The 14,697-nt window shown below is 31.8% G+C and overlaps 3 protein-coding genes across 3 annotated transcripts; 1 reads left to right on the top strand and 2 right to left on the bottom strand.

The window, feature by feature from the left end:
* The first annotated feature begins 974 nt into the window (after positions 1 to 974).
* On the top strand, positions 975 to 5,404 carry LOC140987099 (uncharacterized). The gene is made up of 8 exons (XM_073455493.1): positions 975 to 1,315; positions 2,184 to 2,468; positions 3,101 to 3,160; positions 3,249 to 3,458; positions 4,033 to 4,151; positions 4,252 to 4,349; positions 4,743 to 4,867; positions 4,966 to 5,404. Exons 1-8 carry the CDS (start codon positions 1,094 to 1,096, stop codon positions 5,128 to 5,130), a joined length of 1,284 nt encoding a protein of 427 aa, XP_073311594.1. The 5' UTR covers positions 975 to 1,093; the 3' UTR covers positions 5,131 to 5,404.
* A 4,528-nt stretch (positions 5,405 to 9,932) lies between these two features.
* LOC140988453 (uncharacterized) lies at positions 9,933 to 10,716 on the bottom strand. The gene is made up of 2 exons (XM_073457465.1): positions 10,670 to 10,716; positions 9,933 to 10,479 (listed from the first exon to the last, which is right to left on the bottom strand). The coding sequence occupies exons 1-2, from the start codon at positions 10,714 to 10,716 to the stop codon at positions 9,933 to 9,935; spliced, it is 594 nt and encodes a 197-aa protein (XP_073313566.1).
* Positions 10,717 to 12,298: 1,582 nt separating this feature from the next.
* On the bottom strand, positions 12,299 to 14,697 carry LOC140989021 (general transcription and DNA repair factor IIH subunit TFB5). The gene is made up of 3 exons (XM_073458177.1): positions 14,588 to 14,697; positions 12,833 to 12,874; positions 12,299 to 12,731 (listed from the first exon to the last, which is right to left on the bottom strand). Exons 2-3 carry the CDS (start codon positions 12,865 to 12,867, stop codon positions 12,554 to 12,556), a joined length of 213 nt encoding a protein of 70 aa, XP_073314278.1. The 5' UTR covers positions 12,868 to 12,874; positions 14,588 to 14,697; the 3' UTR covers positions 12,299 to 12,553.

Genomic DNA, 14,697 nt, shown 5'->3' with positions numbered 1-14,697 from the left:
TATATAGAGGTTCTTTGACAACATATAATTTTAATCATTTTATAATTAAATATTATAACAGAAAAATCCAATAGATAGAACACTTTATATGAATTGGATTTTTTTTATAATCCTTTTTGGCATATCATTATTAAAAATTAAGAGCTAATAAATATATAAATTTTTAAGGCTAAATCTGACAGTCTGTTCCCGGAGATAGGTGGCGAAGACTCACCTTGTGGTGACCGACAATATGGACCACCTAATGCCGCCAGAATTCGACAGTGTTTTGATCATTCGCACTTTCTTCCGGTGGTTCTAAACCCTTACTCAAATTATTTCGATTTTTCTTTCGTTGTTGTTTAAGATATTATCTTTATATTTAAAATCATCTCAGCCAAATAGCGTCAAAATTATTGTTTCTATATGACATCCAATTTTAAGAAATACTTTTCCCAAAAAAGTACATTATATTATTTTTATAATAATTTAGAAATTGACATAGCATTTTTTTTACAAAAATTAAATCAGCAAGGAATTAAAAACACACAAAATTTGAAAATTAATTATTAATTATTAATTTATTTCTTACTATTGTTATTATTTAAATATTTATTTTCATTGACAATATTAATATTTTCACAAAAACTCTTGTGAGACGGTCTCACGTATCAATTTCGTGGGTCGAATATGTTATTTGGGTCATCCATGAAAAAATATTACTTTTTATGCTAAGAGTATTACTTTTTATTGTGAATATCGGTAGGGTTGACCCGCTTCACAGATAAAAATTCGTGAGCTCGTCTCATAAGAGACTTACTCTAATATTTTTAATTAATTTTATGATTATTGTCATACGAAATTATTTCTATTTTATCAATATTATTTCTTAATGTATTTTTTATTATAACTTTTTAAAAAATAATGATAAAAACTTTAAAATGGATGTTGAATCAGCTTATATTTTATATTCTATTATATTAAAAAATAAAAGCAGATATTTTATATTCACAACAATGGCGATTCCAACTTCCACCTTGCAACCGGGATACTTCGATTTTCGAGCAGATAGAATAAATTTGTTGGCTGTTTCTTTGGAATTCATCGGTTGATTATGGCGTTTGCGTGGATTTCCCCGAATACCTTTACTGCGTTCTCATCAGCATCTAATGATCGTAATGATCTTTGGAAGATTCCGAAATTGCGGGCGCATCCTTCTTCAGCTGGAATTTTGAATTGCAGCTACAAATGTGAATCGAATTCATCGGATAATGGGTTGAAATTTGTGCTCCACGATGCTCTTGATTCTTCTGGCATCGATACAACTCATGCTCGGGTAGGTTATTCTTTTGATTGTTAGCTTTATGCGATTTCAAGATTTTTGTTTGGTTGAAGTTGTTAGATTTATATGAGGTGAAATTAGCATTTACATGATTATATGCATTAAATCATCTAGGTTAGTGAGCTGTGTGATTGCGTTTACATAATTATATACAATAAATCATCTGCTTTTTTTGTTTATAGTCGTTGTAATACGGTGTTTATTTAATAATTTATCCGTCTTTTGAATATCTTATCACTTCAGTAAAAATGTCGACTTGACTATTTTTTTGGAAGTATGATAAAATGATGTGAACTTAGTTGCTACAGTTTACAATTATTTTTAATATATCAAATCATATGACATGAATTTAGATATGAGAATATGCTCCAAAAAAAAAAAAGAGAAAGACGATGTCCATAAAATTTCACATTATTAGTCTATGATTGCCTTTTGGAGACGTATATTTAACAGGTGAGTAAGTTGTTAAAAAGAAAGAAGAGAAGTGAGGATTTCTTCTGTACCTAATTCTCATAGGTTGCATGAGCTAATCTGGATGGAGACTGGGCGTAAACCATCTTGGGCCATGTACATTATTTCCTCCAGATTATCTTCACTCTTCAATGTGAACTACATTGATCTTTGATCACCAATAACTTTGTTCAACATATGACTTTCATTTATGGTTTGAAATGCTGTGGTCAAAAGGCTTCATCAATGTTTTCTCGAGTTTGATATGTTTTGTTGGTAAAATTAGTAAGAATTTAAATCTGTTCCTTTGCTAGTTCTAAACTTAGAATATTTTAGCGCAACAATGGATTTTCCTCCTAGAATGATATTTTAATGTTCGGAAGAAGATTTAAATGTTTTATCTGTTGAACAGGCAGCAAGGGAAGGTTTCTGCTCACAGATTCAAAAACTATCTGATATCGAGAGAGAGACGAGTACAAGAGTAAATAAAGATGTTGATTTGGGAAGAGCTGCTCTGCATATAGCCGCTGAGGATGATTCCCTTATATCACACTCTTCTGTTCCGCTTCCAGTTGACGATTTTCTTTTTAGGTTGGACAGTCTTGCCGTGGAATATTGCTCTCGTTACAGCTCTTCTCTTAGATCCTCCCCTGAGGATTTTCTGGAGTGTTTAAATAGATACTTATATGTGAACAAAGTGAGTCCGATTTCTTTCCACTTTATCAACAATATTTCGTGAATATTATGTTTATGTGCCTATTTTATGTGGACAGTTAATAACTATGTTAAGGTCAAAAGCTGATTCTCTGTTATCCTTAGCTGTTAAAAGCTTCTCTTTTCATCTATAATATCCTTTATTTGGAGAGAGGTGTTACTTGTTAGTTTAAAATACAAGTACTGAATTGATTAAAGAAGTCAGGCATGCTGCATCATCTACAGTGTTTACTTTAAAATTTTAGAGAAAATAGGTAAAAGTTTCTGATATAATTCTTGGAAGCCATTATGCAAAGAGGAATATCTATTAATGCTGAGGGTTTTAGTTCAGCTTGGAGAAAAAATGGCTATCCCGTTAAAATGTTTGCTAGTGCGGCGCTTGAATATTCACCCGTACGTGTTTTTAAAAAATAAAATATCATTGATGCTTGAACTCTTGTTGTTTACTATTATTTCTCAAGAGTTGGTCTTGATACACCCTGAGAAGCAACATGGCTCTCTCCTTCTCGGTCTTGGGAATCATCTTGTTCTTTTTCATGGTACTAGTTAGCTCCATAGTTTTCTAGCTGCTATTAGAATTTACCTCTGAGTGCAACTTTGGTTTTTGATTTTCAGGCTTTTCGAAGATCAAGTGCGAGAAATCAGGTGGAGCAGCGTGCTCTTTATCTGAATTCAGTATGTGTCTCTGTCATGGTTACTTTTGTTGTAAATACGATAAATAGTTTACGACTCTATATTAAGTACTGATTGTTTTGGCCACCAGGTATTGACACATCGTTCGGGTTCTGTTCCAATGCTTTCTCTTATTTACTCGGAGATTCTAAAGATGCTTCGTTTATGGGGAGTCCTAAATTTTGATGTGGAAATTTTCTTCCCACATGATTCTTATAGTTCTCCCAGTTGTTATCACAAACAAGAAAGCAAAGAATCAGATCAGCTATATGTTATGGCATCCCAAGCTTTACTGGTGGAGGTAATATTTCTTGCTTGTCCACTACATTTTGTGGCATGCCTGTCCCTACTTTCTTGTTGATGTATATATTTGCTTCTTCAACGTGCACTGGACATCTTTTAGACATGGCTTACCTTTCCATTTGTGTACTACTTTTCAATCTGATGGATTTAGTCATCTATAACCACCAATCTAATTGTTCATTATATCTCATGAAATTTGTTGGAGCAGGTTTGAAATTTATGACTAATAAATGTGTAATGTGCTTTCTTATAGCTTCCATGATTTTAATGCAACACTGCTATAATAAAATTGAAAAGCCTGGTGATCCTGAGTTTGACTTATTTGGTCTTTTCGAGCCAACTTAATAAGTTCTGCATTAAATCAGTGCAATTGTGTTTTTCTGAGTGGATTACGATAATAGTTGTGAGATTTGGATTAGATACATTTGAACTGCATCAAAAGTCTACTTGGGGTTTATAAAGTTTTCTTAGCTCTGAAAAACATGTGATACTCAAATTTATTTCGATTAACTTTTCACCTGTACTTGCCCATATTTATTTTGTTGATTATCTCGTAACGTGGACTATCACAGATATTGCAAGATTTGAAGCATGCTTTCTGGCCATTTCAGCTTGATCATGCTAGAAGTCTCTTCCTAAGGGCAGCATATGCTGCTCATTGTTACAACGGATCCAGCGAAAATAAAGAAAGGTACTGATGTGTAGTTTCTTAAGACCAATTCAAATTTTCTCACCCTCCAACGTTTCGGATTGTCTTTTTGAAAATTGAGCCCGTTTCTTTGTTTGATCAGTGCGTTGGAGCTTGCATCTGCCAAGGCTGCTAGGCATAGGCTGCAACGAGGTGTTTGGACCAGCGTTCGGTTTGGGGATATACGCCGTGCTCTGGCAGGTTTGTAGATAACTTGGAGTTCAGTCTCTGTCCTTTCGATTGGTTGCAATATTCAATATTAGCACACGGACTACGATGAACTCGATTTTTTGTATAATTCTGGTATATGTCTACTAGATTAGGAGAATTCAGAACAGCCTATAGAGTGTGAATATGAAAAATGGTGGTTTACTCTATTGGAACTGAAATCCGAAGTCTTAGCGTGATTACTTTCTGAAGAACACATAATCAACAATTTGGTTTTGCAGTTCTTTTTGTTTTCTTCCATTATTGCACTGTTAGTGTATTAGAATTATTTCAAGGTTCAAGGTTCAAGGTTCAAGTTTGGTTCCATGCTTGTGGTGGATTTCTAGATTTCTAATTTTTCGCTCTCATTAAATGTGTTTTTAACAGCATGTGAACGTCTCATCTTACTCCAAATTGATCGAAAAGAACTAAGAGACTATGCTGCTCTGTTGTACCATTGTGGATTCTATGTCGAGTCACTTCAGTACCTTAAGCTCTACCAAGATAAAAAGGTATATATACACGTGTGTGTGAGTGTATATATAAATGTAGTACATAACACTGGAATCAGTCCCTTCGATTTTACTGATAAATCATAAATGTATCGTAGGAATCTCCCACCTTTGATTTGAAATCCCGATTAGCCAGCAACTTGGAGGAAGACGAAGCTGTTGAGAAATTAATAATTCGTCTGAACCTGATATTGATGGAGGAAGGTTGGTGTGGGCAGTCAGATAACAGAAGTGCCCTTTTCAACAATACTGAGCCATGGTAATTTTTATGTCGTGCCTGATATTTTCCCTTCATTTTGGATGGGGAAAATGTGCGAAGAAAATTAAATATCTGTACAAATGTAAAATGATTGTAAATAGTAGACTTCCTTTAGGATCTCAAGACTAAAATGTTACTAACTTTAATTTCAAGAAATGCACCTAGATTAGAAATGTAGGTTGCACAAGGATTTGCACAAGAAAGCAAGGTTATGCTTTGACCGTATTTGTTTTTTTGTCACTGTTCTATGCTTATTTGGTGATTTGATCTATTGATATTACACCATTATCCATACTNAATTGTGCATCCAATAAGTGAGTGACACCTCATCGGTGCTCACATAGGTGTGCACGGATATCAAAACTGTATATATATATATACTAGTAGCAAAGTACGTGCGTTGCACGTGGGTAACGAACCTAAGTACACTATGAACATTGATTTTAAATTTGGAAACGCATTTAAACACATAATTATTTCACAAATTATTCAATAACTAATATTATTTCACAGTTTATCTATTATTCTAAACAACATGGTTTAATTTTTTCAATCATTTTTTGTATGATTTTCGAATCTTTCAGTATCATAGTTTTATTTTATTTTTCCTAATTCTTTATTCTATTAAATTCAGCAATCATATCATCATATCTAATTTCTATGTTTTTTCGTCGTCAGATTTGATTTTGATTAATCTATTCGATGTTTGTGTGTGTGTTTTCATATGGTCTTCTTATTTTGTTTATTTGAGTTGATTTTGATTAATCTCTTTGATAACTGCATGTGTTTTTCCATATGGTCTTCTTATTTTGTTTAATTGAGTTGTCCACCATTCGATTTAACTCTATTTTTTTAAAAAAAGTCTCACTCGATTTCTCCACATATTATATCTATTTTGCATTAAAACATAATTAAGTGTATGAATTAATTGTTAATGAGAAAGAATGTCTGTTTGAATTTTGAAATATAATGAATAAAAAAACTGAGATAAGTGGAGTGATTAAAATAGATGTGATGTATATATTAATTTTAAAATTATTGATAAAGTTACTTGATATAAAAATTAAGAGAAAATACATGAAAATTCAAGAGCATATAATATATTAGGAAAAAAATATCTCGAGGTAAGAGATGTAGATAGATATTTTATTAGAGAAACAAAAGAAAATTCAAAATAATTTATAATCAGAAAAGTCCAAGCGCTTGTCGATTTACCAAATTTATAAATTGTGGTAACAGTGCTTAAACGTTAACTCAAATATTTTAAAATCATACAGTAGCTCAAGCGTCACGTTTTGATTGCTCTATCCAACGGAGAAAGTTATTGTACCCCAGCAATTGCACTCTTTGCAATGAATGAAAATCGAATTTGTGAGACTGACTATGATACCAATTGTAGGACCAGACATTGGTCGCTTTACCACAACTATAGCTGGTGGTAACGGTGCAACTCAAATATTTTAAACGGTATTGTAGTCCAATCGTCATGTTTCGATCGATGTATCAAGCAAAGACAATTATTGCATTCCAACAATCTCGCTCCCAATAATTACACTCATTGCCATCTATGAGAATTGATTTCATGACTTTGTCTCTAATATATATCAATTGTATGATCATCCACTTTCCGTTTTACCAAAAGTTATAACCGGTGATAACAATGCAATGTTAACTAAAATCTTTTAAAACCATAAAGCAACTCAAGTGTCACATTTCAATAATTCTCCCTAACATGAACAATTATTGCACCTAACAAATCCGATATTGATGTTATTTTACATTCCAAAAATTATTTGTCTAAATTAAATATATTCTCACTAATCAAATAATTTCATCGAACACAAAGTAATTGTAATTAATAATAATAATTTAAACACAAATATTAATTGTTGGGGTGACAATCCTATGCCCTCATCTATGCTCCATTAAGTTGCAATCATAATAATAATGCACAATGAATTGGTAAATATAATTTAGTTAACTCATTAAGTGAGTGATATTAAATAACAATTTTGTTACTTTCAAATGTGGGAAAAAGTTTTTTATTTATATAAATTCATCATATATAATCATAATATGTAGAAAAGCGGAAAAATTATTTTTTATGTATATAATTTCATCATATAAAATGAGAAATTAATTAATAGGTTGAAAAGAACAAACAAGACAACAAATCTATATATATATATATATATGATGATTTCATAGCAGAATAATGCTAATACAATCATAATTTGTATTATGTTTAGAACGCAACTGAAAACTGGGAAAAAAATAATAATGGGAAATTTAATTTTAAAAACATTATTATATAAAATATTATAATAACACACATAATGATCATAAGTGAAATTACTAAATTATTGAGCTACTATTTATTTAATTATTATTTAAATCAATTTATTGAAATTTATCAACATTTAACATTTTTTTTATCATCTAAATAAAAATATCAAGAGCTTAATAAATTTTTTGATATTAAATAATAAAAATAATTTAAATACATAAAAAAATTCTTAAGTTCCAAAAAAAATTATTTTATAATAATAATCTAATGTACTTGTAATAATATAATAAAGTTGGAAACATATAATAGAGTAAAAGAGTTCAAAAAATTTATTTGTTATATCTGAAATATTAAAGATTTTATTAGAAATTTTTAACTTGTAGTTTTTTTTTTATTGNCATAAGTGAAATTACTAAATTATTGAGCTACTATTTATTTAATTATTATTTAAATCAATTTATTGAAATTTATCAACATTTAACATTTTTTTTATCATCTAAATAAAAATATCAAGAGCTTAATAAATTTTTTGATATTAAATAATAAAAATAATTTAAATACATAAAAAAATTCTTAAGTTCCTAAAAAAATTATTTTATAATAATAATCTAATGTACTTGTAATAATATAATAAAGTTGAAAACATATAATAGAGTTGAAGAGTTCACAAAATTTATTAGTTATATCTGAAATATTAAACATTTTATTAGAAATTTTCAACTTTTATTTTTTTTTCCATCTATCTATATAAAAATTCAAGAGTTTCACAAATTTATAGATATTAATTAATAAAAATAATTTAAATTGAATATATAAAAATTCATAAATATTAATATAAAGTATTTATAATAATATGAAAAACTGAAAAAATAGAGTTGAAGAATACACAAATTTTATTAATTATATTTTAAAAAGTAAAACAATCATTAAATAAAAATATAAAAATATTATAGTTGTTGTGAAATAAAATTGGTGGACCATTAATGTGTATTATCAATGACACATTATGATTTAAATTTCTATGCATGTAATATTTCCAACAATGTTAAATAAAAACAATAAGCACAAAAACACGCAAACATTAAAAAATATATATAAGAAAAAAATAGTATCACAAAAACAAAATGACATATTTAAATAAAAAAGTATGATGCTTCTTAGTTCATATTTAAAAATCAACTTGTTATAAAAGTGATGTATTTATACGTAAAATAAAAGAAAGATAAGGTAGAAACATTAAATATTCATTAGCAATCATGAAAAAATCAACTCATTTTAGCAACCAATTTTAGTAGCAACAAAGAAAAAACATTGGTAAATTGATGAATTCAATATGCATTAATGTCCAAAATCATTTAAGATGAACAATGAATTATAAAAAAAAAACCCATTAAAAAAATATCNATGTACACGAAAATAAAAGGTTTTAACTACTTGATTTAGTTGAGATTTGTTTTATCTAAAATGATGGAGCTGGTTGAGGAGAAATGTGAAAAATTAGTGAAAAATCTGAAATTATTATCAAATACATTGAATGAAATCTAAATATAACATACGAGGTTGGGGCAAAATTAGTAAAAAAATATATATGTATGATAGACCATACCAAAAATCTCTTGGGTAAAATCTTCATCTTCATGTTTTATAATGTATTTGTTCTCTTGTGCATGTGTTACATATTTATATAATCTATTTCTTATAACGAAAACAAAAGCAATTTAAAACATACATGGCTAAAAGAAAAGAAAAAACAGAAAAAAGGAAAGGTAAAATGAGAAGGAAAAAAAAAAAAAGAAATTTGGGGTTAAAAAATAAATGATAAAATAGAATTAAGAAAAGTCATATTTACCGTACCATTTTGGTGTCTAATATATTATATTAATGCTTCTATGCACGCAATATAAATTTTTTTTATAGTTAATTTGATTTTTAATAAAACAAATAATATTATAATTGTAAAATTAACGTGGAACATTTTGTGTGAGACGCTCTCACGGGTCGTATTTTGTGAGACAGATCTCTTATTTAGGTCATCCATGGAAAAATATTACTTTTTATTGTGAATATCGGTATGGTTGACCCGTCTCACAGATAAAAATTCGTGAGTCCGTCTCACAAGAAACCTACTCTTTTCATAAACATATAATAATCAAAAGGGAAAAAAACCAAAAATAGAAAAATGCCATACCAACCATACCAATGCTCACACAGTCACACTTGATATATAGGTACATATATATGTTCTTTTGACAGGTAACCTTGTATCATTTGCAGGACAAGAACACGAAAACTTTGCTAAGTAATGAACCACTTCAACAGCCGTCCTTCTCACAGAAAGAAGGATACCATCGGTAGGCCTGAGATCAGCGATTTAATTTCTTGAGCACAAGAACCAACGTAATTCAAATCATCTATTGGCTTTGTGACTGCTTGTAATGTCAATAATGAATCAGAAGAGACATTCACTTGCTGGAATCCTCTGTCCTGTTAATCATATGGCCTTCACGTATAGCTAATAATTACCCCAGAACTAGCGAGACTGGTTTCGGGATGGAACGACCGAGCGCTGCCATCATATGGCCCTCATGGATACGTATTACACCCCCAAGGCCACACAAATAAGAATTTTCTGGCAAGCAAGCATCCACATCGAGACCAAGTTGGCCTTCTTGAGGAGCTTGCCATTTTGTTGGTGATATAACTGCAGCCAATGGTCTAGTAGTAAGCTTTTCCCTCTTAGCGTCACGGTATTCCTCCAACATACATGTTCCATTAACAACTCGGCCCCTTAAATCTATGTTCTCATTGTTGTGTACTGCCCTACATCTTTTACTCCAGATCAACCAAGCCCGACAACAGAATTCCTCTAGTTCTGTTCGACTCGTGTGATCCATCAACCAAAAACAGAGATCTTGCGCTGCCATTTGGTTAAATGTCTTCAAAGTTCGCCTAGTCCCATTAGTTTTCCAGAATCTCTTCACGGCTGGACAGTGAATTAGAGCATGGTAAGTTGACTCTTCGGAATTATGACAAAGATCGCACCATCTAGCTACAGGGACATGGTGCCTTTCAAGATTGACAGCTGTGGGATAATGTTGTAATATTACTCTCCACCAGAATACTCTGATTTATGGTCGGATATCTGAAGAACAAATAAGCTTCCACCATTTCTGAACTAAGTGGTGATTCGATTGTTATGCAGGGGGGTCATATAATCCGATCCCTGTTCTATATCCATCCCGCACAGAGAGAGTACCTTCCGTTAGGCTCAAATTCAAATGTCCAGAATCTGCTATTCCCCATACCAGAGCCTGGGAGAGGGATGTTGATAATATCTTGTACAATGTACGACACACACACTTTCCGGATTAACGGCTCATTCTATTGGTAGTTTATGATCAATGAGCTTACTTGGCTGCCCTCTGGTAGTTAGCACACTCCCTTTCAATAGATATGCATATGTTACCTTTGGAACGTGGAAGCACGGCATTGCATAAGTCGGGATTGCCTGTAGCACTGATTTGATCAGGATTTCCTTACCACCTGCTGAAAAAAATTTACTCCCTCAGCCATTAATATGCGTGAAACCCTCTCCACTAATAATGGAATTGAATTTTCTTGTTGCGAAGGGAGAACGTTGACAACCCGAGATACGTATCATGCCCTTGGACCACAGGAATAGTTAGGAGAGTTTTAATCCAGTCTATCAAGTGTGACTCCGTATTGGGAGTAAAAGATAGTGCTGATTTTTCATAATTAATAACCTGCACCAATGCTAGCTCATATGCATCCTTCAGTGCCATCATCCATGGTGGCCCTGAAAAAGATGAGGCTATCGTCTGCAAAGAAGAGATGGGTTAGCACTGGCCATCTTGAAGCAATACGAATTCCCTTTAAGGCCCCTAGTTGCATACACGGATAGTGAGACTGAGAGGCCTTGGGCACAAATTGCAAGCAGAAATGGCAACAAAAGGTCTACTTGGCGGATTCACCCGGCTCGGTTTAAGGTTGCCCACAACTTCCCGATTGAGTGTAAAGGAATTTCTAACACTCAAAATACACAATTCATCACTTTCCGAATGCATGAGTTGCTAAAATACATCTTGTCCATTATGGCGGCCATGAACTTCCATTCCATCCGATCGTATGCTTTGCTCATATCAATTATTATATCAAACAATGATTTCATCAATGTAAATATGTATCTACCCAACAATGAGAATTAAGGAACAATGTTTTCATATCTACAATAAAATCTTTACAAATCAATACTCCATAAATTAATAATCTAACTAAAATAATATTTTTCATCGGTCTCGACGTAAGTCAGTTTGCTAAATTAATAATTTCGATAAATTAATAAGATAATAATTTTTCGAAAAATCCTCGTATAAATCTATGGTTTGTAACATAAATTAATAATGCTCTAAAAATACAAACATAACTAAGAGAATTTAGTAAAATATCATTAAATGAAACTGACTAACTGAGACGATATTATATCGTTGATTCAAGTCTAAATACTCATTGTGTGTCGTATAATATTGGATGGATCAAAATCTGTATATATCACAGGCAGATGTATTCACATACTCACAAATGCATGCATATTTCTCAACTTAATTTGTAGGTAGAATCATCTATTTACTTACAACTATGAAAATATAATGGGAAATATAAAAAAATATTCTTACCACATGATATTACATTTCTGGTGGACTCTTTTTTTCCCCTTGGAAAATCTCGCATATCTTCATTACGATGAATGTAAAGAAATAAATAAATAAATTCGACATCTCCTTTGCTGCACATGTTTCATATTCTATTCCATGTTGGAGGACAAACTTATAAAAGAAATGGGAGAGAATAAGAACACAAGAGCGACTTCCACATAAGTTACTTCAATACATGGTTTCGTTTAACTGCTGTCATATAGATAACACTTGCCGAGAAAAATACAGGGGATGTAGCTTAATTATTGAATTATTACTATCCGCCAACATGATATGAATATTAGATGATCCAACAATCAAAACTACACCGGTCGTGTTTCTTGATGTAGCCTAAACTTCGCTCACTTACGGTGTACAACAATGTGACTCCAAATTAGCTTCATAAGCATTACCAAATTCCATGTAAATCAAGCTGGTTTCTCATATGTATTCTGCTCTCTGAATGTTGCTATTGCACTTCGTATCATACCGGCCATATCCGAACGCACAAAAAGATGTGTGTTATCCAAAATATGTATTATAAACTTCTGGGATTGAGGCAGAGAAGCATTCATGTTGATGATGAATTGTGCCATTGGAATGTCACTGCACAACGACAGATCAAGTTTGAAGATGAAAATTAAAACAAATAGGAAAAGAAAAAAAGAACAATGTTTTGCTTTTTAGATGATAATTATAATATTTACCATGAAATGTACAATCCTTTGATGGCATTCACCATGATAATTCTGCAACACGTGCATACCATTAAGACTATATAAGAACAAATAATTCAAATCTTCAAAATCCATCAAAATTTTCAGACTAATCAGAATTCAGAACATGGTTAAATGTCTTCCCCATTGTGAACACCTTAACTCAAAATTTTCTAAAATGATTATAAAATTAACAAAATAAAAACCTATAGACCTCAAAATTATCCTTTTCCATTTCTCAAGTCCACCGACATCCTCAAGGTAAGATCAACAAGTCCGATATTTATATTTTCATTTTTATCACACTCCATCTGCCTAAAAATAACCAATTAATAGTTTTATCAGGTCAAAGTTCAAACAGTGTCCATATTTTGAGTTGAAGCCTCACTATGGAAACTCTATAAAATGAATAATATTTGAAATTTTTATAACCGGAATATTTATCTAATTATTTTATATATCTTAAATAACTAATGTTGCACAAATGATGGATCAGATGAAAGTATAAATAAAAGGTAACTGCGTATGATCGAGATCGACAAGTCTACACATGCATTCAGATTTTAGGACTAATCCATGCCTTAATTTGTACATGGTGTTAAAATTTATGGTGATGCAATGCCAAAACAAGGTACAAATATATCACAATTAGGACTATGTCATATGTTTCTGGTGCAAATTCAGATAAACATGGTAACATTGCACCAGAAATAAATGTTGTACTGTCTACCACTATTTCTATGCTAGTAGCAAATCTGTTGCCTCAACTGTCTACCACATCTGTGTCACTACTTGAACAAATGGCTCCCTTTCACGGAGGAGGAAAAGCGATTATCGTTGGGTACTTGTTTCACGTAGAGTCCCGGGGATCAGTTCACCATAAACTTGACACAGATGTGATTTAGGATGATTGAAATATTGTCATTCTGCCTCAACTGTCTAGCCCATGCAATCAAAAGTCAAATGGGTATATATTAGTTGCATTTTGGCCAAACCATCAAATTACATATCCTAAGATCAATCAGACAGACCGCTATCGCCAAAAATAATTCCCTATCCTCAAAACAAATAAATACTGAGACAACCAAATCTTAATATGCTGCGCCAAATCAATAACTATTTCCTAAGTCGTGTTATAGGAGTGGAAGCACAGTCATGATAAGAGAAAGTGATTCTAAAATCAGGCCCGAAGGTAATAACCAACAAAGGACAAGTTATAGCGGAAATTTTGAAAGCATTAACAGTGTATCAATCATCCTAAACCAACCCCAAAACAGTCCTCAAATCTGAAAACTTTCTAAGGGTGAAATTTTACCTATTCATCTACCACTTTTACATCACAATTCAAACAACCATGACAGTTAAATTCAATTATCCTCCCAAAAACAGCTTTAACCTGGACAATTTTCAGCAGCTATATCTCAATTCATCTTGCAATCATGTTCGGAATGACGTAGCAACACTACCAAATCCGATTTGCATATTTTAGGTTGCCCTTTCAGCCAAAAATTAGAATCGGCCAGCGTAACAGCACTAAACGATCATTTACGGCAGCTCCAAATTATCAAATTCAATTTGTACATACGACAGGATTGTCTATTACACTTAATTCAATTAAATCCTATATACTGTCATATTTTCTCAATTCAGCTACGAGCTCAAGTAATCCAGCACCAGCAAGAATCCCTTGAAGAAAATCAGGACAAGATCAAAGTGAATTCAAAAACACCAATCATCGTTTCATACCTTGCAGGCTTTGGATTATGGAAGATTGCTTGACGGAAATAATAAACGGAGATGACAAAAAGCTTCTTCCCAATTTTTGCAGCTTCTTTGTTCCTCTCGAACAATTTTCT

The sequence above is a fragment of the Primulina huaijiensis genome, chromosome 11, assembly GCF_012295235.1.
Source record: "Primulina huaijiensis isolate GDHJ02 chromosome 11, ASM1229523v2, whole genome shotgun sequence".
NCBI lineage: Eukaryota > Viridiplantae > Streptophyta > Magnoliopsida > Lamiales > Gesneriaceae > Primulina > Primulina huaijiensis.
The sequence above is the reverse complement of the archived record's forward strand: the minus strand, read 5'-3'. Positions and strand labels throughout refer to the sequence as shown.

What these genes read in the sequence shown, in the direction of transcription:
- LOC140989021 (XM_073458177.1), bottom strand. Translation starts at nt 12,867, where the DNA reads ATGGTGAATGCCATCAAAGGATTGTACATTTCATG. An exon ending in AAAGGATTGTACATTTCATG is followed by an intron (nt 12,732 to 12,832) that starts GTAAATATTATA and finishes GTCGTTGTGCAG; the next exon opens with TGACATTCCAATGGCACAAT.
- LOC140987099 (XM_073455493.1), top strand. Translation starts at nt 1,094, where the DNA reads ATGGCGTTTGCGTGGATTTCCCCGAATACCTTTACTGCGTTCTCATCA. An exon ending in CCCAAGCTTTACTGGTGGAG is followed by an intron (nt 3,459 to 4,032) that starts GTAATATTTCTT and finishes GGACTATCACAG; the next exon opens with ATATTGCAAGATTTGAAGCA. An exon ending in AGCTCTACCAAGATAAAAAG is followed by an intron (nt 4,868 to 4,965) that starts GTATATATACAC and finishes AATGTATCGTAG; the next exon opens with GAATCTCCCACCTTTGATTT.
- LOC140988453 (XM_073457465.1), bottom strand. Translation starts at nt 10,716, where the DNA reads ATGGGGAATAGCAGATTCTGGACATTTGAATTTGAGCCTAACGGAAG. An exon ending in GAATTTGAGCCTAACGGAAG is followed by an intron (nt 10,480 to 10,669) that starts GTACTCTCTCTG and finishes CAATCTTGAAAG; the next exon opens with GCACCATGTCCCTGTAGCTA.